Genomic DNA, 21,363 nt, shown 5'->3' with positions numbered 1-21,363 from the left:
GGCGTCTTGCGTTCCTTAAGTAGTTTAGTTTATAAACCCATCATTAAACTTAATGCGCTGGCACACTGCTATCTGATAACGGGTGCTTAAACTATGACGGTACCAACGCCAAATGACGTCATGGTGGCCAAATACAAGTCTATTTTCAGCTGTTTTTTTTTTTAAATAAATGGTTGCTTGTACTTATGTCCGCGCGTTAGAATTTATACTTACCTACTTGGCGTGATAAAGAAACTTTAATTTTGTAAGCAAATAATTAATAGAAATCAAATAATAAAATGACTGGAGTTATATCAAACTTCTATCAAATTAAAAGTTCAGTAAGCGGGTGTGCCATCCGTCAAATGGACTCGGGGAAGTTGCGCCTGACGCCGTTAGATGGGAGTTAATGTTAAATGTGATACAAACAATCGTATTGCAATTTTTTCTGTGCTCGTTACCAGATAAACCCAGCGTGTGACTTTATGATAGCTGCCTGGGCTTGGCAGGTGTGTTTACCAAGAGATGTACTGTTCCCCCGATGATTATTTACAGTTCCCCTTACGTGTGTGTACCGATCAAATGTTAAGTACTTTTGGTAGATATTATCATTATATATGATAACTTATAAAGATTCCCGTTCGTTTAAATTTTTAATATATATATATATTGGTGTGGGTTCGTTACGTCCGTCAGAAGTGCAACTTCTCACATCAGAATGATATTAAATTTTTAAGGTACTCTTAACATTTGAAACACTCGTAATCATGTGTTGAAAGTAGACATTTACTTGTGTGTCCACGTCTTCAATGGAATACTATGAATTAATGTGTCTATGACAGCTGAAAAGTATGCAAAATTATGCAAAAATACGCATAAATAATAAATAAAGTATGTAAACGTTTACAAAAGTATTTTAAAGTAAATGGAATCATAAGCTTTTGCTGCCATCAGTAACCCCGAGCCATCGAAAATCACTCACCGGCTATATCTATTTCTCTCTCCCTCTATCCTCTCTTTCTATCCTCTCTCTCTCTATCCTCTCTCTCTCCTCTCTCCTCCTTCTCTCCTCTTTCTGTTCCCCCTCCACAACATCGTTAGTAAGTAACGCAAACGTTAAACGCGAGAACCTCGTACAAGAAGTATAACTTCAAAAAAATAGCATTAAGAACATAGGATAAAAATATACATCAAACGAATAGAATAAAAGGGAATGTCAAGATTTTTTTGTTTTAATTATTTATTTTACACAATAATTTCTTATTCATCAATATTTGGGATTTCGTTCACGTTAGGTTTTGTTGTGTAAATCGATGCGAACATATTTCTCTCGAAATATCGATTTTAAAAAAAACCTTGTAATAATTAAGGCCAGGCTTGTATTTTTTGCGTATTTAATGGCAAGAAACATTTTATAAATACAGTGAAACCTCATTAATAAAAATCCTGTTAATATAAAAAGCTCATTAAACCAATTTTATTTTTCACATTTCTTAGAAACTAAATAGGAGTTGTATTGCTAAGTAATTTGTTTTAATACAAAATTGTGGTTATTATGTAATACAAATTTGTTACTATTTCAAGGGTACTTAATGGAAAATTTCCAGAAAAAATACTGATACCATTGCTTTGGCTCATTGTAGGTTAGGGAAAAACACCTAGAAACCTTCGAAAATGCTAAATGTAGTTGTGCAGGTAATTTGAAAACATTTTGCTTCCATTTAAGTGTGATACAGTAGAAAAAAAATTTGCCACGGGTTTAGTCATCCTAAAATCCGAAAATTGTATATTTTACTATTTATTCATAAAAAATTGTATGGCAGTTTGGAATTAATGTGTATCTGATTTTTTTAATTACTCTGGTTATTATAAACCTCGTTTACATTGTTGAGGCTGAACTGTAATCGTACAAACTCGCGTGTTCACAACAACGCTTGAGGTTGTTTTCCTTCGTCACAACTTAAACCATCCCGGGGTTTTTGGAGATGGAGATTGCTGACCTCCGAACAAGCGAAAGTGACCTCAATTTCATTAACTCCGAAGGGAGTGAGCTGAACTTCCAGCGACCCTGCGCTGACCGGTCGGGAAAGGATTTCTGTTTAACTTAACAAAATATTTGCCCCAACATGGCCGACTTTCGGCAAACAATCGACGCTGCGAGCTTCATATTTGCACGGAAATAAATTCCGTTCGCCCGAGAAAACAGTTCCTCTGGGGAGGCCAACGTGAGCTTCCTTCAAAATAAATTTAAAAAAAAAGTAAATAAAATATATTATCAGCTGTCTCGAATTTCGCTCCGCATAAAATACAAACAAATTTTTTTTACCATTTCAAACAAGCGTCATTTAACAGGTTTATTTTTTAGGGGAAAAAAAGTCAAATACTCTAAATGTTTGCCACATGGTCCAATCTATGGCCTCTGCAGTCTGTTTGAGAACCGTTTGGTAATAGACACATAGCACCAGCCAGGTCAATTGACCAATCGTTCGTCCAACATGGAGTCATGTGCTAAAGAAAATAATGTACATAAATAATCCGTAGTTTACGATTTTGCTGCATTTCATTGGTGATTTCCCGTAAGTCCGAACTAAAGTGTGGTCAATTTCTGTATGTTCAATTCTGTGGGGGGGGAAAAAAAATCCTAAAACATTCTTAAATATAAGAAATAAGAAATTTACTTATACTATTGTGTGGGAAAATTACTTCAAAATTGTGGTCCATTTCCTATGTAGAGTGATATAGGGCCAGTCAGTGGTGTAGTAAACCAGGGATAAAAATTTTTATGGTTTTTGTCGCACTTATATATTTATTGGTGTAGTTTAGATTGTGCCAAAATGTTGCTTATCTATTTTAAAACAATAAAACAGATTCTGTTTAAATATCTGCGTCATAATAAACGAAACAAAAACAGACTTTTAAAATTCTTAGTATAAAATTCAATATTTTTGTTTCCTTAATTTTATGCACCAATTCCCATGACTTTTTTTTTTACATAATAGGATTTTAAAGCCATAGTTACCTCCAAATTACCTCTCTTCTGATAAATCGAATTAATTTTATTTCTTTTGTTGTTAAATATTCATTACTTTCACTTTCAAAACAATATTAGTTTAATACATTAATGAACTCTCACTACATAAAAAGTATTTATAGTATGAAACGTAGAGTATGAGCATGAACAAAACACCTAAATTGTCCACCGATTTACATCTTACAAAATTTCACTTTTTTTCCTAAAAAAATTATGGATACTAAAGTACGTTCATGAAAAAATATATATTTACCAACATTAATGTATGTCAATATGTTTCAATTATGTTCATGTCTACAAACGTTTAACAAAAAATTTGTTGTCTGTAAAGTCGGTTTACGGACGATAGTTTAACTTGACAACGTCATAACAAAACATTGATGAAATGATTGCATACTTTTATGAATAAAATTGAATCATTTTTTTTTAATTATCACTATTTTGTATGGCTACAAAGAACGAGTGAAATGAAATCTACAATTTAATTGATAAATTTACTTTTATTTGCACTCATTAATACAAATATGTTTATTACTTTAACGAAAAGATTATTTTAACTATAACTTTTATACATGTTTGCTATTTAACTTCTTCCAATCTGTGTCATTCTGTTAAGGATAGGACGATGATAGGAAAAGAAGGAAACGAATGGGAGTGTTTCAAGTTTAATGTGCCTCGAAAAAGTCAAATCGATGGTTGTTCCAATCGAGTGGAAGAGAGATAGATGCGGCGCAAGCGTAACGGGACAACGTGTAACGGGACAATTATCGTAACGGGATAATGAGCGTAACGGTACAATGAGTCATCCTTTTTTGTGCGTGCAGCCGGCGTCATCGATTTATTAGACGTCACGTCAAAAAAATTTCCGATGAAAGTATTGAATTACACTCGACGCAAGCATATCTCGGAAGGCTTTCATACAGAGGATGACCGAAAACGCGAGAATGCGATTTGCACTTCATTAAGTAAACGTTTATGCAGTCTTTAAAAAAAATTGTGGGAAAGCCCGTGACAGCGCATGTTAACTCCCGTCGCTTTCAAGCCCGGGCTTTTAAGTGCAGGCGGTTTATTCTCGACCGAGGAGCGGAGCACCATTCACACTGCACTTCTCCTGGCTCGAAAATAAACCACTGACGTTCTTAGCGTGAGTTTCCGGCCCAGTCAGCGGCCTATGCTGTCTTCCTGGAAGAATCGCAGTCACTTCTCACAGTCACTTAAAAAGGGAGAGGCACCAAAACCGAAACACGCCATTTTTTTTTCAGCGTTTCGCTAATACTAATAACTGTAGTAAATCGTTCGATAGTTCTATAAATCCTCATAAGATAAATATTAATGATTTAATGATGTGCAACTCTTAGCTCTCGGTATACGGTATTTGGTGGGAGTAAATTCGTGAATGCGTCGGATGGCGTGAACCAAAGATCACAGAGATAAAAGGAAAATTTATAGTATTAACTGTTTAATGAATTTTAATAAGATTGGCAGGATTTTAGTAAAATTCCTTATTGCAAAATCAGGTCCAAACCCGGGGTTTAGTAATTTTTTTTTTTTTTTGCTTTTATCGGAACCGTTTCATTTATATAGCTTAAAATTTCGGTCTGCAAATAATGAAATGATTCGATAGTCGACGTAGCTGCTCCGGCAACGAATTCTAGCGGCGGGTGTGAAAATTACGTGCGATTCGCTTCCTGCTATGTAGTATGTAGTTAGAAAATATATATATATTTACGTGTATATTTATCACGCTCGGGCATTATTTCATGTCCGAGTTTCGTACTATAAGTGTATTTGCAACACGAGAACACATGGATTCGCTTGTTACCAAAGTTATATGTTACACATCTCTGGCAAGCATTCAAAGACTCGCTCACATTTTTTTTTTTTTTTTACCCGAATGAATGTAAGCAGTAAGTAGGGTAGCATGGCTGGCTTTATGCAGTGCAGCTTCAGTTGCTTATTGATAATGAAATTAATATACTAATTCACTTTTAGTAATATACATTATAAAATTTCCGTAGGTGATATCTTATGAGTATATGTATTTTTGAATGTGAACTTAATAGTGAATACTTTTGCGTTCACTTTTTAGTAGTGGTATTTCTTTAAGTTGTGTATGATTGCTTGGAAATCCGCGTCTAACTTCACATTTAATGTTTTTTTTTTCTTTATTTATATTTTATATTTATGTTCTTTACATTTTTTGCTTTATACTTATAGCGAAAGCCTGTTTTGGACATGTATATTGGCCGGCGCTTAATATATGTATAAATAAATAAGAAATCAACTTTAGGCCATAACAATTCCCTATATAATAATTTTCAAATTTTCGTTTCTTTTAAACAGGATGTACTTAACATTTAATGGAACTGCTGATATAAATAGTTTCTGGCTACCCCAAATAGTTTCTCCTGTGAAGTCGAATTCCTGTTTGGGAATACCTCAAACTCTCATAGTATTGTTAATGGACGCTATCTCATGGGTTTAATAAATAGCTTAATGTGTGACGTAAAATTGACAATATTTAACTTCAAATCAATTTTATTGCATAAAAACTGTTCAGACTAATATGGCGTCTTTTAGTTCCAATCTCTCCCCCTTAAATATAATACCAACGACTAAAATATGTTTATGGTTTTGCCACCTGCATAAACCAAAAATATTATAGATGATTTTATCATAGTATTTTAAACACGAAGTATTCTGTTTTAAATCACCAAAACAAAAATGTCTGCAAGAAATAAATATTACTGTCTTAATTAGCTGATTTTACGTCATGCGTCGAACTCGATTAGTGACTTTTGATTTATTCATTTCGTCTGCCTTAGGGCCACCAAAATAATATCTGTCTTCTTTGGATCGTTAGTCACGTGCTTGGCACGAGTCCAAAATGATGGGCGAAAGTAGTTCATGAGTAAGAATGCAACCATCTGTGAAACTATGAGAATGTGGGTGTGTGGGGGCGATGGATAGCTGAAGAAACATGTGTTTCATGCTTCTTGGAACAGTTATTTCTTTCATGCTGATAAACAGTTTAAATCTAGGCATCTTTAAGTTCAGTAGAATGATGAGCCCGCTTGAGTTTCAGCTGTATTTTATACTTAGCAGACATATTTCGTTCAAAAAGATCCAGTTTTTTTTGTTTTTACCATCGAAAAAGTAAAAAAAAACTCATAGTCTCAAGCAGCTTAATTCAAATTTTGGTTGCACATGATCAAAAAGATTAACTATAAATACTTAAAAAATGAGCGAGTCACAAAACTGTCTAGTAATATTCTAAAAAAAATGGAATTTAAATCCTTAGCTAACAATTAACATTGAAGGTACTTGTGAATGTATTCCATTAGAAACAATTAGAATATATTTTGTAATAGTTTAACCCTAGCGTTAGCAATCTTCATCACTGTTAAGACAAAATGTGGAATAATGCTCACAAGAGGTTGATAGTTGTGGCTAAAGCAAAGATATATCCGACTTAAAATCGGTTTCGGATGTTCGTGAAAATGGTGGGTTCAAGATTTATTTTTAACAAAAGAATTTTATTTTAACTGTAAAATAAAAATTAGTATTCAAATACAGTGTTTAAAAAATATGACGATTTGATTATCATGTCATTACAATACGAATATTGTTGAATACAGGCAGATAATACTCCAACAAGAGGTTTTTTTGTTTAATCTTAAATTGGCACGTATTTTATATCATGTTTCATTATGAAAGTAAACTTACTATTCATTTAACTCATTTAACTTATTTTGTGGCCTGACGTTCAAACTAGGGTTTTAAGAACGGGATTTCCTTAACATTCTGAACACATTACTTAATTTTTAATGTTATTCCTTATTTATTCGATCGCAACCCTTAAAAACCCTTTTAGTTTTATTTTTTTGGCAATTTTTAAAGTTATTTCAACATCAATATTTAAAAAATATATGTATTATGTGTGTTGCATGTTTGTCCTCATTTCTTTAACTAATATCTAAAATATTTCTTACAGTCAAGAAATAACTGCAAGACGTTAACCCTTAAAATAATCCGTAGCATTTCGAAGTAGCCTTGTACCAGTGAGAATGATTAAAAAAGTCTAAGCGGATAATTAGCCTTGTGGCCTGAGCAGACGTTTCGCTCTTTAACTTCGGAAATCTGTCTGTGGCAGTGAGGTTAGCTTGCATTTTAAAGTTTCATAATTACTGAACACTCTACCCCACTTGGCGCCATGAGAACGTTTAATAGCATAAGTTTGGCTAATAATATTTTTTTAAGAATAGTTTCTATGCCGGCGGGCTGACACGCGGATTTGGGAATTATTCCTTATTTTATTTTAAACTCAAATATTAAAATAAAGAAAGTAATTGTTTGTGTTTCTGATACGAAGCTATAAAATTACCAAAAATATATTTGATTTTGAAAATATGTTTAGAACTTTGGGAAATCATTTTTCCCGGGAGAAATTGTTCTGTGTAACACATCAGACTGTATTTTAACGTAAAATACTAAAATAAAGTAATCAGTTAAATGTGTTTTGAGATCCGAAACTGTGCCGTAATCACGACGTACAAGCCACCACAAATCTGACTGTACGCCGTTACACCGTTCCAGCACGACAGATAATTGCATAATCTGTAAGCTATTAGATAAAATATGTAGCGAAAATTCCAATTAATATACATGTCTGGTGAATAAGAAAATGTAGGTTACTGTGAAATGCCGTCTATTAGAAAAAAATATGTAACATAAAATGTAGATAAAAGTTTTAAAATAACAAAAATAAAAAGGCACAGACTTTTGGTAGTTTTACTACTTATGTCATCTATCTATTGTGAAGTATATGAAGTGAAACTCTACTACAATACAGTAAACTTTCAATTATCCGGGTCCGGACTATCCTATTTTTTGGTTAGTTATCTTTGGGTTCTTCGCTGCTACGTCCCACCGTTAATACGCTCTTACGCCACTGGTGGCCCCCAAGTCAACGATACTTAACGCTTTAAGATACACGCGTGTGTATTCAACGGATAAAGAAAAGGGTCACAATACCACGACAACATTAACACGACCACCTCCAATATGGCTGCCGGCAAATCTGCCCAAGCCAAATGCGTCCAAAAAAAAACGCACGGATAAAATGCGCTAAAAGCGCCGTAGTCCCTAGAGAAATCTTTTATTTCCTGTTGACAGTTCAAGTGCATAAAACAAAATAACCTTTAGTCAACTTTGGAACTAGTGAGATTAATTTTATTAACTATACAAGGAAGCAATAAGTATATAGATATGTTGATAGGAGACAGAAAAATAATCCCGCTGTTAGCTTTACGAAGAATTATAGAGAAACTTAATAAACAGTTGAATTCACACTAGAAATGTTAACGTGAACTCAAACGTAAAAAAATAATAATAATTCCTTTTTTTTTTAGCATAAATATTTACCAAGAAAATATTTTAGGTAAATATTGTTGAAGTTTAGTTTTGTAAGGTTTCCATTTATCTTCCCGCCGTGCTGTACGACGGGAAGCCTTCATTTCACAGACGAGAGAGCCACACCCGAAGTTCCTCGAAGTTCATGCTCGCTTTTTTTTTCGTTCTATCTCATTGTATAAACCGGTCGATTAGGATAGGCTAGCTACATTATAAATACTTTAAAACATTGTAAATGGTTGGTTACATTAGGTAAGTAGGTATAGCTACATTAAAAATACTGTAAAATCATTTTATGGTTGCTTAGCAAATAACTTTTTAATATGTAGCTATCCAGGTCTAGGAAACAGTTTACATGATTTCACAGTATCTTTAATGTAGCTATCCTAACCGAACCAACCGTCCACAAGGTTTTAAAGTATTTATAATGTAGCTAACGTAACCTTTTACAATGAACAAAAAAAAAACCGAAGATGCACGATCGGGCGTTTGGCTCTCTTGTCTGTGAAAAGAAAGGCTTCTCCTGTACGACAGCCGAAATATATAAAAAGAACCTTACTTCTTGCGGGCCTTCGTGACGCGCGTACTGCGTCGCGATGACGTCACGGTGACCTTGTGTTTCATTGGCTGCTGAGCGTGTCGTGTCAGTCGAGGCACTGTGACAACCCCAGCTTTGCCCATTCGTTTCCGTCGATGCTCCGCTCCCAACTCATAACCCTCCGCCGTGTCCGTGCCCGCGATGTAGATATTCTTTAACTCCTAATTCTGCCACAGAAACCTTAACAAAATTAACTTAGTATGAATAACTTCTGTTCTGCCAAAAAAAAATGCCAACCACGTTTGCACATAATTCCAAAAGTTGCGTGGCAGTAATGAAGTTTGCTAATACTGCACCGAAACTCTTCATATAATGTAGGTTCTAGCTTTTTTTCAGCACTACGATAAGTTGTATCTAAGACGTTTGATACTTTATTATGTGAAAAGAATACACACAATGTTTCATCTGTGACAGTTTAGTTATTGTAAGCTCAATTTTTTCAAGATATATTATACAAATTCATATTGTTTTTTTTTACTTCCATGCATTTTTCTAAAGATTATGTAAAAAGGGCAACGTAATATTTCCAGTAATGTAAATACCAGTTGTTTAAAATTTTAACGGTTTGTTAGGTTAGGTTTTGCTACATTAAAAATACTGTAAAATCGTGTGAACCGTTTTGGTTAGGTCAGTTTCATTTATAAAGTTTAATATATTCCCTGATAATTAAATGTGTTCATTAATGTGGCTGAACTAACACAACCTACTTCTCACTTTTTAGCAATTATCAACTTGCTGGAAAAACAAAAGTACACTTGGAAGCATGTATTAAAGAAATTTATATATTTGTGATATACTGTTTAACGTTAAGCTACACTTAAAATAATGTAAAATCGTGTGAATGGTTAGATTAAGTTAGGTCAGCTACTGTAATTAACTGTTAGCTCCCTATATCCATATATATTGTTTTCTATCTAAATTTTTTCGCAAGTGTATTTTCGGGGTACTTCCGTTTCCCTTTGCCAATACACTTCTTCGCTGCTACGTCCCACAGTTCATGCGCTCTTACGCCACTGGTGGCCCCCAAGTCAACGAGCTCTAAGATACACGCGTGTGTATTCAACGGATAAAGAAAACCCCGCCCATTAGAGACCTCGGTATCCACACTTTTTCGTAAATAAAACTGAAATTTCATGTAAAATTACATATATTTCTAAATTTGTACATTTACGTGGAAACAACTGCTTTGCTACAAAACAGTGTTCGCAGTAATACTGGGTTTGTATTCTTACCCGGGCATTTATACTTTGAATGTCCCCCCAGTACCTCCAATAGTTGAAAGTAATTTTAAACCGTTCCCTGAATTGCTTCCCAGTATTAAATGCGCAAACAATAAGCATGATACAACAAAATAAAATTCAAATGGTTGAATATAAGATTATATTTTCCATGGGTTAAAAAATTTTATATGTTTGAATGAAACATCAATTTAAATATAAAATTATGTGCACAATTTTAGAATGAAATACTCAGAATTATCTCGAAAAACCGTATCATATATTGTACCAAGTAAAAACGTATTTCTTTCAGTAATCGGTTACCAAAAATCTTTTTGAAAAGTACAAAATAAAATTTCTGTATGTGATCACTAGGGCTTCGTGTAGCGTTCATATGACTAAATTCATGAGAACCAAAACGACGCTGGGTCCTTAAATCTCTGCGCAAAATTTTGAACATATACATATATTATTCGGATTAACGTCTTTTGAGAGATGGTAACTCAAGACATACGCCAGGGATATTTGAAAGAAAAAAAATAAGACCATGGGTCATTGGTGAAGGACTCTCCTCTCTTGAAGGAGAACGTTATGAGAGCGATGCGAGAGTATTTCCTAACCACATTTCAAACTCGGAACATATGACCTTGAGTCCGGTGTCTCGTTACCGCGCCACGTCGCTGCATTATGTACAGGGCCATGCGACGTCAAACGCTGTCAAGTCACGGTCAAAAAGCGACCTCTGGTAATACTGGAAAAAAGAGCGGCTTCTGGTTTGCGGGGGGGGGGGGGGGGGGGGGGGGAGAGAGGACTATTAACTTGAGTGGAATATTGGTTAGGTACGTTCATATCACGTATGAAATGCGCAATTAATAAGTAATACGGTACAGAGCAGTCTAGAGGGAGGGCCAAGAGAGCAAAATTCACGATTTCCGGGATCCAATTAAGTTTCGAAAAAAAAAAAATTAATGCTTAGGGTTTACCTTGATAAGAAAAAAATTACAAGAGTCTATTCATAGTGAATCTTACAAGTAACGCAATATTCACAGATCACGTTTTTTTTCAGTTATGTCCACGGTAACGATAAAGTCTCCATGTATTTTTTTTAATTATTTGGGGTTTTAAAAGTTGCACATTTAAATTATATGGAGGAATTCAGATCAAATGCTCTGCCTCCGAGCCCTGGAATAGGCCTACGTATTGTTAACGTATCTGACCTCGCCTAACCGGGGACGCACCACAACGCCGAAATACCACAACGCCGAACGTAGGCCTACAATAACGCCGAAAACCATAACGCCGAATGCCGAATTGACTACAACGCCGACAGCTAGAAAACTTGCTGTGTACCACAACGCCGAATTACCACAACGCCGAAACACATTAACGCCGAAAAATTTCATTGCAGTAGTGCACACAAAGGTTAGGTTAGGTAAGGTTAGCACACAAATTAATTCAGTTGTTTTTCATTTCGCTCCTGTGCCCCCCCCCCCCCCCTTCGCCCAGCAACATTTTTCGGCGTTAACTGTATTTCGGCGTTGTGGTACACAGCAGTTTTCTAGCTGTCGGCGTTGCGGTCAATTTGGCATTCGGTAGTTATTGTACGTTGGGCGTTGTGGTATTTCGGCGTTGTGGTAACGACCCCGCCTAACCATCCACCCCCCCCCCCCCTCCGGCCTTACCCCCACCCAGGGGCGTAGCCAGGGGGGGGGGGTTAGGGGTTCAAACCCCCACCCCCCTTAGCACCAAATCTTTAATTAATTTCTTATTCATCACTCAAACAAATTTCATATTAAAATTAATAAAATTTTCACCATAACAATATTTAAATTTAAGTACCGAAAACTGCTAAAAATATCTCTATTTTACACCTTAAAATCCAAATTTTCCGGGGGGAGGACCCCCGGACCCCGCCGCTTTAATACGGGGAGGGGGGGGGCGCATGCTTCTTAACACACACCCCCCCCCCCCCCCATACACAAATCCCGGCTACGCCACTGGTGCGGCACCACCGGAATGTCGCCGACGGACTCACCTGCTGTACCGAGCTGCGCTCCTCGGAGGGCCAGCATGTAGTCGGCCGGGGGTTGGCGTCTTCCTCCCGGCGTCGTCGTCGTCTACCCCCCAGCCAGCCGCTACTCCGTCATGGAGCCGGGTAGCGCGTGGGCCGCGTCCGTCGACCGCTGTCGCGCTCGCGCGCCGCCGCCGGCACATGGGTGGACCGCCGCCGACGAAGACCCCCCCACCCCTCCACCTCCTCACCCACCGACCCACCAGCCCCGACGAACCTGTAACCCCTTCCCTTTTCCCTTCCCTTCAACACGACACACGACACTTCTTCAGCGACCCTCGAGTTTTTTTTCCCCCCGTGCGCGCGTTACGCGGTCGTCCGCAGCGCGCGATTTCCACGCCGCACCAGAGAACAGATTTCAGCCCTGCGGTCGGAGTTTCTGTTTTTTTTTTTTTTTGAGGACGCGGAGAGAGTAAAAACACACACACACACACACACACACCCGGCACTGCGAACTTTTCCTCCCCCCCTGTTTTTTTTTTTCTCTCTCCCGAAAATATCGTCGTCGCGGCGGTGGGGGAGAAGCAGCAGCCAGATCTCCGCCCACGGACGCGTCCGCACCGCAGCGAGGTTGGCGCGCCACTGAAGCGGCGGAATAGGACGAATGCGGCGCGGCCGGGTTTGGGAAGATACTTTAATTATGGTACGGCCGTGCTTTATTTACGGTATGTTCAGACATAATTATGGTACGGAACTAAATTGTCAACTTGGATGACTCGGTACACTGTGCGACTTTTTTTCTACGGCTGTCAGGACGTCTGGCTGAAGGGAAAATTTTACAGATTTCAATACCCGGCAGGATGAGTATTTTTTTTTTTTTCGTTCGTGTATTTTTTTAATATATTTTCGTCCACATCACGTGATCACTTTTACACCACTGCGGCGTAGCTTTAATTCATGTTTCTCAGCTATTAGCGACAAGGTGATATCATCGAAGTCAACTTATAAAAGTTAACACAGCTAAAAAAAAATGTTTTTACAGGAAAATTTTTTGGAAATTAGTTTTCCGATTTATTTTTTAAGCTACAAGATAATTAGTGCACATTATCTAACGTTTTACTGTAGCGCAAGCAAAATGTATTATTGCTGCGTGACTCCATGATTATCATAACATGGGAGACTTCTATAGTTGCCCGTTGACATAAAGTATAAGTTTTTTATTTGACACAAGCATTTATTTTAAATGTGTAAATTTACAAAACAAAACTTCCAAACGTCTTATATAACAATGACCACTTGACATAACGCTACCCAAAGCACCAATAGAGTCAGTCTCCTGCTAAATGAATTCTCGTTTTTCTTTGAGTATAATATTTTTTGGATATTTTAATTTGCGTGTGCAAGATAAAAAATTTAATGAATTTAATACTTAATTTCAAGACTTATAATCATCACAAATCACAATCATGAACCGCAATTTATTTTTAATTGTAAAATTTTCTGTTTCTTACGGAGATTTTAATCACGAAACACGAGTTTAATTTAAAAGTTAGTTTTTATTTAGGCTTTACCAGGAATTATTTTTAAGTTCTACAGAACGGAGCGAGCTTACGCACTGGACTCGCATCCCGGTTTATCCAGGTCCATTCTGTTTCTGTTTCCCGAGGTTTATTCCTGAAACTACTCCAAACACTGGATTTCCTTACCCAACATTCCTTATTGTAACGTTAAAAAAAAGCGCGTGTAACTCAGTAAAAATGATAGAATTGAAACTTTCCTGACAATTAAAACCTCAACTTGTAAGTATATCGTAAGAGGTAAAACAGCGGAGAGAGAGAGAGAGAGAGAGAGAGAGAGAGAGAGAGAGAGAGAGAGAGAGAGAGAGAAATAAGACAATTTTCTAAATAAATATTACTCAGTGTTGACATTCTCACACCATTAAGAAAAACTGTGCGTGTTACTGTTTCTTCAAACAATTCTGCCATTTGGAACACGCCAAATCTCTGAACGAAACATGAAATTCGTACAGGTAGCGCCACCTAAGCGGGAAATGCAGGTACTGTCTCAGCAGCGCTCTCTATGCTGCTGGTTGAACAAGGAGCGCGGTGATAAGCAAATTTAATTTTCAAGGCATTCACAGCTGACTGCATAGGATACCTATATCTATTTTCTGAAACAAACGCATGCACACACCTTGTATTATTCTTTCGTCCATCTATCTCTCTCGGTTCTACTTTTTTTCTGGGCGAGGGAAGAATCATCGCACAAAGAGGAGAACGAAAACGAGCCCAGCAAAGTATCTAGCACAGTACTATCTTTATATCTCTTTGGCTAAGTACCTATTCACTGTCCTTTTCGCGACAGAAACCTTTTGAAAACAATGTTTCCCGAAAACGTTGCATCAAAATTCGGCACTTAAAATTTCACTCTCATTCCACCCAAAGAAGTTTCACTGTTAAAACATTTGGGTCCGTGGCACGTCAATATCATCCATTTGAACGATATCACAAAATTTAACTAAACAATAAAATACACAATGTTGGTTTTTTTCGCTACGGAGGTTCACAATCGTAAAAAAAAAATGGCGACGAAATATTTGCAAAGATTGTTAACAGTTTTCTAAGTCATCGAGTGCCCCACTCCCGGCTGTTTTTTTTTTTTGTTTTGTTACACTGTGACGAGTCATCTCGTCGAATTACTTACCCTTGCGGGCATTAAAACAGATGTTCCACTTCGAAAATAAATAAAAATAAGCCCAAAGATGGTGTGATTCCAGTACGGGAAGCCTGCAACTCACGTAGTTTCGGTTCCCTGCAAGAATTTCCGAAGATTTCCGAAGTTTTGCGTTTTGGTATTAACGCCACTTTCAGCCGCTAAATCAGAAGTTTCCGATGATAACAAGCATGTTGTGACTGACCTAACCTAACCTAACCCTTCGATTTTTTTTTTTTTAATTTCAATTTTTGAGAGAAATCCGAAGTTGCACGAACGTGGTAGGGAACCGAAACTGCGTGAGTTGTAGGCTACCGTTCCGGCACGCGTTACCGGAATTGCGGTACCGGGGCGCGGCGCGGCGGAGAACTAGCGTGGTCTGGGTGAAGGGAAGGATGTTTGTGTGGAAGAGGGGGGGGGGGGAGATTGTAGTCAGGATCCCGGACACCCAACCGCGACGGCGATGACTTGCCAACGTGATGGGGGTGGTGGGATGAGGAGGGTAGAGGGTGGAAGGTCCCCTTCGCCATGGACTGCAGCGGGGGAAAGGGGGGGTCGCACTAGCAGAACATGCGGGCACAACAGAGGCGGAAATGCCGTCGCCGCCCGCGGCACGAGCGCAGAATACGTGCGCACTCAGAAGCGATACTGCACTACGCATCATCCCCCAGCCCCTTTCCCCAACTCCCGGGCGCAGTGACAGACCTACGGGAGGGGCGATAGCCCCCCCCCCCTCCTTCCCCACCATCAACAACCCTCCAACAAACAAATAAACTCACTGAACTTCAACAAAAAAAAAATGGAGCGACAACAAACAGTAGTAATTTGTATTACATTCTTTGGTGATACTTGTTAATAAAACTCATTTTTTTTTAGAACGTCAGAAATTAAATAGAATAGCCTTATACAGATTGTTTTTTATGTGTGTATGGCATTTGGAGTAATTTCTTGAATATGGGACGGGAATACGTAACAAAGGTGCTGTGTCTGCGCGGAAATCTCAGAAACCTCGAAAAGATGGTCAGTATATATATATTCGACATATATATATATACATCTACCAATTTAACATACAATATTATCACTAACAAAAGCCATACTGAATATTATATTATTATGTATTATAATATAATAAAATATTAACCAAAAACATTTTTAAAAATAGTTTTAAATACAAAAGTTTAATATGTTTAATACTGACCTTAAACATATTAAATATTAGTTAATAGAAAAATTTTAAAATTTTAAAATTTTAAAATTTTAAAATTCATATGATACTGTCATTCTATATATATAACACATACACATTCATTCGTTCAGTATTCCCGTGGTTACGTGTTTGTGAATTTAGAGACCATATTTTAAATGAGTTTTTTTTTAATATCTTGTTAGACCTTTGGTGTCTAGCATCCTGTTAGAGGCTGTTCCAGATTTCGACATTGTTTAGGTTTCATCTACGGGTCTCTTTAAGTCTTTAGGTGTTGACGCTTCGAGAATGAGTCGCCGCCACTCTCCAGACCAATCACCCGTGTAAAAAAAAAAAGTACTCGTGACGTCACCCAATTCCTTTTTTGTACGGTCATAGACGGCGCGAAAACTCTCGCAGTCGTATAGGACAGACATCAGTGTCCGCTGTCTAACGACGGGAAGCCTTCTTTTCACAGACGAGAGAGCCACACCCGAAGTTCCCCTAAGTTCATGCTCGCTTTTTTTTTCTTCCGTTCTATCTCATTGTATAAACCAGTGTGGCATTAAATTTCGCGGTCGATTAGGATAGGTTAGCTACATTATCAATACTTTAAAACGTTGTGGATGGTTGGTTATATAAAGTAAGTATAGCTAAATTAAAAATACTGTAAAATCATTTTATGGTTGCTTAGCAAATAACTTTTTTAATATGTAGCTATCCAGGGCCAGGGAAACCGTTTACATTATTTCACAGTATTTTTAATATAGCTAGCCTAACCAAATCAACCGTCCACAATGTTTTAAAGTATTTATAATGTAGCTAACCTAACCTTTTACAATGAACATAAAAAAACCGAAGATGCACGATCGGGCGTTTGGCTCTCTCGTCTGTGAAAAGAAGGCTTCCCATCTAACGACTCGTGGCCTGAACAATTACGCACCAGCCGTTGATCCGCAGCACGCTACGCAAAACGTAAAAAAAAAAAAAAAAAAAATATTTATAAAACATTAACATTAATGATTGTGCTTTTGGAGATAATTATGCGTACATATATTATGTAACCATTCAAGCAAAGTTAAAATTTTAATTTAAAGTTACATTTGTTTATATTCATTATTCATTAGAATCACAAATATTTTTTTTTAAAAAAATCATTACTCGGTCAATCTGACTCTCCCTAAAAAAAAGTAACTTTTTTATGTTAGTTAACTTCAAATTTTTATGTGATTTTTAGCTGATAAAAAACATTTTTGATGCGTCAAAAATCATACGGTGTTTTTTTAATTTTTTTTATTTATGTCGTAGGTTATCACGATATAGTTACGACGATTATCCGCTACTGGTGACAACTCGGTACGATTGGCGGAAGGAGGGGAATAAAAAAATCATCATCATCATCATCATCATCATCATCATTCAGATTCTTGATCATCTCGCTAACGGGCATGACCCTGACCTCTATGTTCAAGTTCGTTCGTCTACCGGCCGGGGCGGAAGGCAAATGACCAGAACTCATGTCACCAGGCACCGAAAATGCCCGAGAATTTCCGAGTCCTGTCGAAGTCGACCGACGCCAACGTTACTACAGGGGGAAAAAAAATACTGTAGTTTTACAAACCAGTTGCCGAGAAAGACATTGTAACTTTGTACAAGAAGTGGCTATTATTATATTTTGCATGTATGAAATAGGTTTTTTTTTTTTTTAGGTAATACTGAGTATTGTTGACGATAATTAGCACATAATTTTATATTTTAATTTAAGCTTCATTCAAGCATAATGTTTTTAAACAATTGAAAAGATAATTAGAATGTTAAATAATTTGACTTTATTTGGTTTTATTGTGCTTATTAACGTACACAGTTAATCTGTAAATCTTTTCAGGGAACCGACTATGGTCAGTACTGCGACAACACTAAGCATAAATGTCTGGGTAAGAAGGCAAACCCTATATTTTGCAGTGATACAATTTTTTTTTATGTAAATATTTAAATTTACAAATATATGTTTTTTTTTTTTTTAATAAATATTTTGGTTCCATTTACAGTGTACAGCCACATATAGAGTCCTTTTGTGTGTTCTGTAGTTCGTTATTATTTTTATTTTTTTTGCAGGATCATATTAGGCGTTCGGACAAATAATGTGTATGATAGCGACATCGCCGTTGAAATCGGACTGTGATTAACGACGAATATCATTCGTCCGTGTGATGTTCAGTGGTCATCTCCCTGCGCTGTTGATTTGGCCCGAGAGTTGGGGGGGGGGGGGGGGACGTTCGAACCAGCCTCAGAACTGATCAAAACCCGTCGCGTACGTCCACAGCCAAGGGCGGATCGCCGACAAAAGGGGGAGGGGAAAAAAATTGGCGATGGCATTTCGCGGCCGCTGCTCTTTATTAAACTGCGACGGCAGCGCGGCGCGCGGGAAGAATGCCAACCGCCGCGGTGCGGGTGCGGGTGCGGGTGTTCCAATTCGCGATGGCGGCGCGGGAACTTCAATTACATCGGCCGGAATGTCCCGGCCGCGCCTCTCGCGCTTCGGAACGCACCCGCCCGTTCCCAGCGCCGGCGTCTCGTTCCGAACTGGAGTAGTTGCGTCGTGAACAGGTGCATAGTGCAGGAACGGGGGCACCTGCTACTTGCTGGGCGCTGACCGCCATATTGCACTGAGAGAAAGGTTTGTTTGCCTCAAAAAAATATTTGTTTATATATGGCGAAATAAATATTTTTTTGTTAATTCAAACAAATATTTTGTAGAAGGAAAGATTCTGTTGACCCAACAAAATGATTTTGTCAATTCAAATGTAGGTATATTTGGCTAGGTGTAACAAATTATTTTTGTTACTTACCGAGTTTGGTTAAACTAACAAAATGTTTGGTTCCACCAAGTAAATATTTGTTTCGCCATATATAAACAAATATTTGTTTGATCCAAACAAAACTTTTTCTCTGTGTGGTTGGTGACGTCGCCGTTTCACTGTTTGTTACGGTCACCATATTGGATTTTGACGTTACGGCGGCCATCTTGGATTACCTTTACCTTGACCTTCGACCTTCAGAATTTGCCATAATTTGGCTATAGTTCGCCAAAATTTCCATTTTTTAAGGGGGAAAATTACGCCCAAAAATCTAGAGAAAAGAAAATCAGAAAAATAACAAATCCCCAAATTCAATGAGGAAAAAAACACTGAGAGCGGGAATTATTCACTCGAAATAAGGACTTTTTGTTTTTCTGTTTTATATATTTTTTGGAGGTGTGTTCTCCAAAAGAACTGGTAATTTTGGCGACTTTTTGGCAAATTTTAAGTCTTTTTTGGCAATGTTTTGCAAACTTTGAAGATCATGGTACAAGTTCAAGGTCACCCGAGATGGCCGCCGTGGCGTTCCAATGCAATATGGCGACGGTGACGTCATCAACCAAGATAGCGATCGGCCACGGCACCACACCCAACATCCAGTAGCGGGAGCCCCATTCCTATACGACTGTGGTGGACAACCCCCTGCCCCCTCCAACACTACCGTGGGCACACATACGGGAGTGGTGCCCGTTTGAGGAAAGCATTTAAGCATACGCTGAGGACAGATGAGTGTTTCGGTTTCCTTATTTCCTTTTTAAGGGGGTACCTACCTCCTATTTCAAGTCAAGATTTTATATTTATAGTAATTTCAGATAAACTTGTAGACTTTTTCAATTGTTTAACTTTCTCGAAATAAAAAAAAATTATACAGCACATACTTTTTGCATAATTATCTGCGAAAGTTACATCTTTAACGTTTTTATGTTGTACAAATCAGGAGAATTTAATTTAATAAAGATCTGAAACTTTTTTAGGTTAACTGCAATGTCACAGGCTACTTCAAGAAATGGTTTTAATTTATTTCAGAAAATATTAATTTATTTAACCTATCATTTAAAAATTCTCAAATTTGTTACGGTTTTGACAGCCAAGAAACATGAAATGAGTTCTTGTGATTGAAATGCAAACCATATTATGAAGTAGCCAGTGACATTGCAGTTAAACCTAAAACGTTTCAATTGTGCAATAAATTAAATTCTCCTTATTTGTACAACCCAAAATCATTCAAAATGTAACTTTGGCAGCTAATTATGCAAAAAGTATGCGCTGTATATATTTTTCATTTCGTGAAAGTTAAACAATTGAAAAAGTCTAAAAGTTGACCAGTGATTAATATAAATATAAAATCATGACCTGAAATGGGAGGCACCCCCTTAAACTGTAGATTCAGAAGAGTGAAAACGTCTGAAACGCGTGTTTTCAGAGTAATATTTAGGCATGAAACACCCGGTAGAGATTCTTGAAAGCACTCGAGGGACTCGAAATACAACTTCATATTCATTTCTACGCCGTTATAACGTTGTGTATGCCGCTCAAATGCACGACGAGACAACTGCGCGCCAGTTCAGGAGGAGATTACAACGCTAGAAGCACCAGCGAGCGTCGCGCATATCATCCCGCCTCGCCGACACAGATACACGCTTGGCCAGATGGGAGGGGCGACTGCAATGCTGCCCCTTGGAAGGGCAGCCCTTCAGGATTTTTCTGGCAATGGTTTGTTTGTACAGCGACTGGAAGGGCATCCCATCCAATTTCTGAAAACATGTTTCTTTAAGTGTTTAAATAATCCTGAAAACTTGCCCCTTGGAAGGGCAGCCCATCAGGATTTTTCTGACAGTAGTGTTTTTGAAAGGTTGTCTGAATTGTTGCCCCTTGGAAGGGCAGCCCTTCAGGATTTTTCTGACAATAGTGTTTTTGAAAGGTTGTGTGAATTGTTGCCCCTTGGATGGGCAGCCCTTCAGGATTTTTCTGACAGGAGTTAGTTTGTAAAGTGACCTAACCTAACCTAACCTAACCTAACCTAAACTAAACTAAACTAACCTAAACTAACCACTGTCAGAAAAATCCTGAAGGGCTGCCCATCCAAGGGGCAACAATTCAGACAACCTTTCAAAAACACTATTGTCAGAAAAATCCTGAAGGGCTGCCCTTCCAAGGGGCAACAATTCAGACAACCTTTCAAAAACACTACTGTCAGAAAAATCCTGAAGGGCTGCCCTTCCAAGGGGCAACAATTCAGACAACCTTTCAAAAACACTACTGTCAGAAAAATCCTGAAGGGCTGCCCTTCCAAGGGGCAACAATTCAGACAACCTTTCAAAAACACTACTGTCAGAAAAATCCTGAAGGGCTGCCCTTC

At 37.7% G+C, this 21,363-nt stretch overlaps 1 protein-coding gene across 1 annotated transcript in view; it reads right to left on the bottom strand.

The window, feature by feature from the left end:
• Positions 1-13,674, bottom strand: part of LOC134539720 (membrane frizzled-related protein) — a 529,102-nt gene extending 515,428 nt beyond the window's left edge. Inside the window, exon 1 of the mRNA XM_063381959.1 lies at positions 12,273-13,674. Coding sequence (XP_063238029.1) covers positions 12,273-12,309 — 37 coding nt within the window. The 5' untranslated portion in view covers positions 12,310-13,674. The remainder of the gene's footprint in view (positions 1-12,272) is intronic.
• Between the last annotated feature and the right edge of the window lie 7,689 nt (positions 13,675-21,363).

The sequence above is a fragment of the Bacillus rossius genome, chromosome 15 (assembly GCF_032445375.1).
Source record: "Bacillus rossius redtenbacheri isolate Brsri chromosome 15, Brsri_v3, whole genome shotgun sequence".
NCBI classification, from domain to species: Eukaryota; Metazoa; Arthropoda; class Insecta; order Phasmatodea; family Bacillidae; genus Bacillus; species Bacillus rossius.
This window is presented reverse-complemented; position numbering and strand designations above follow the sequence as displayed.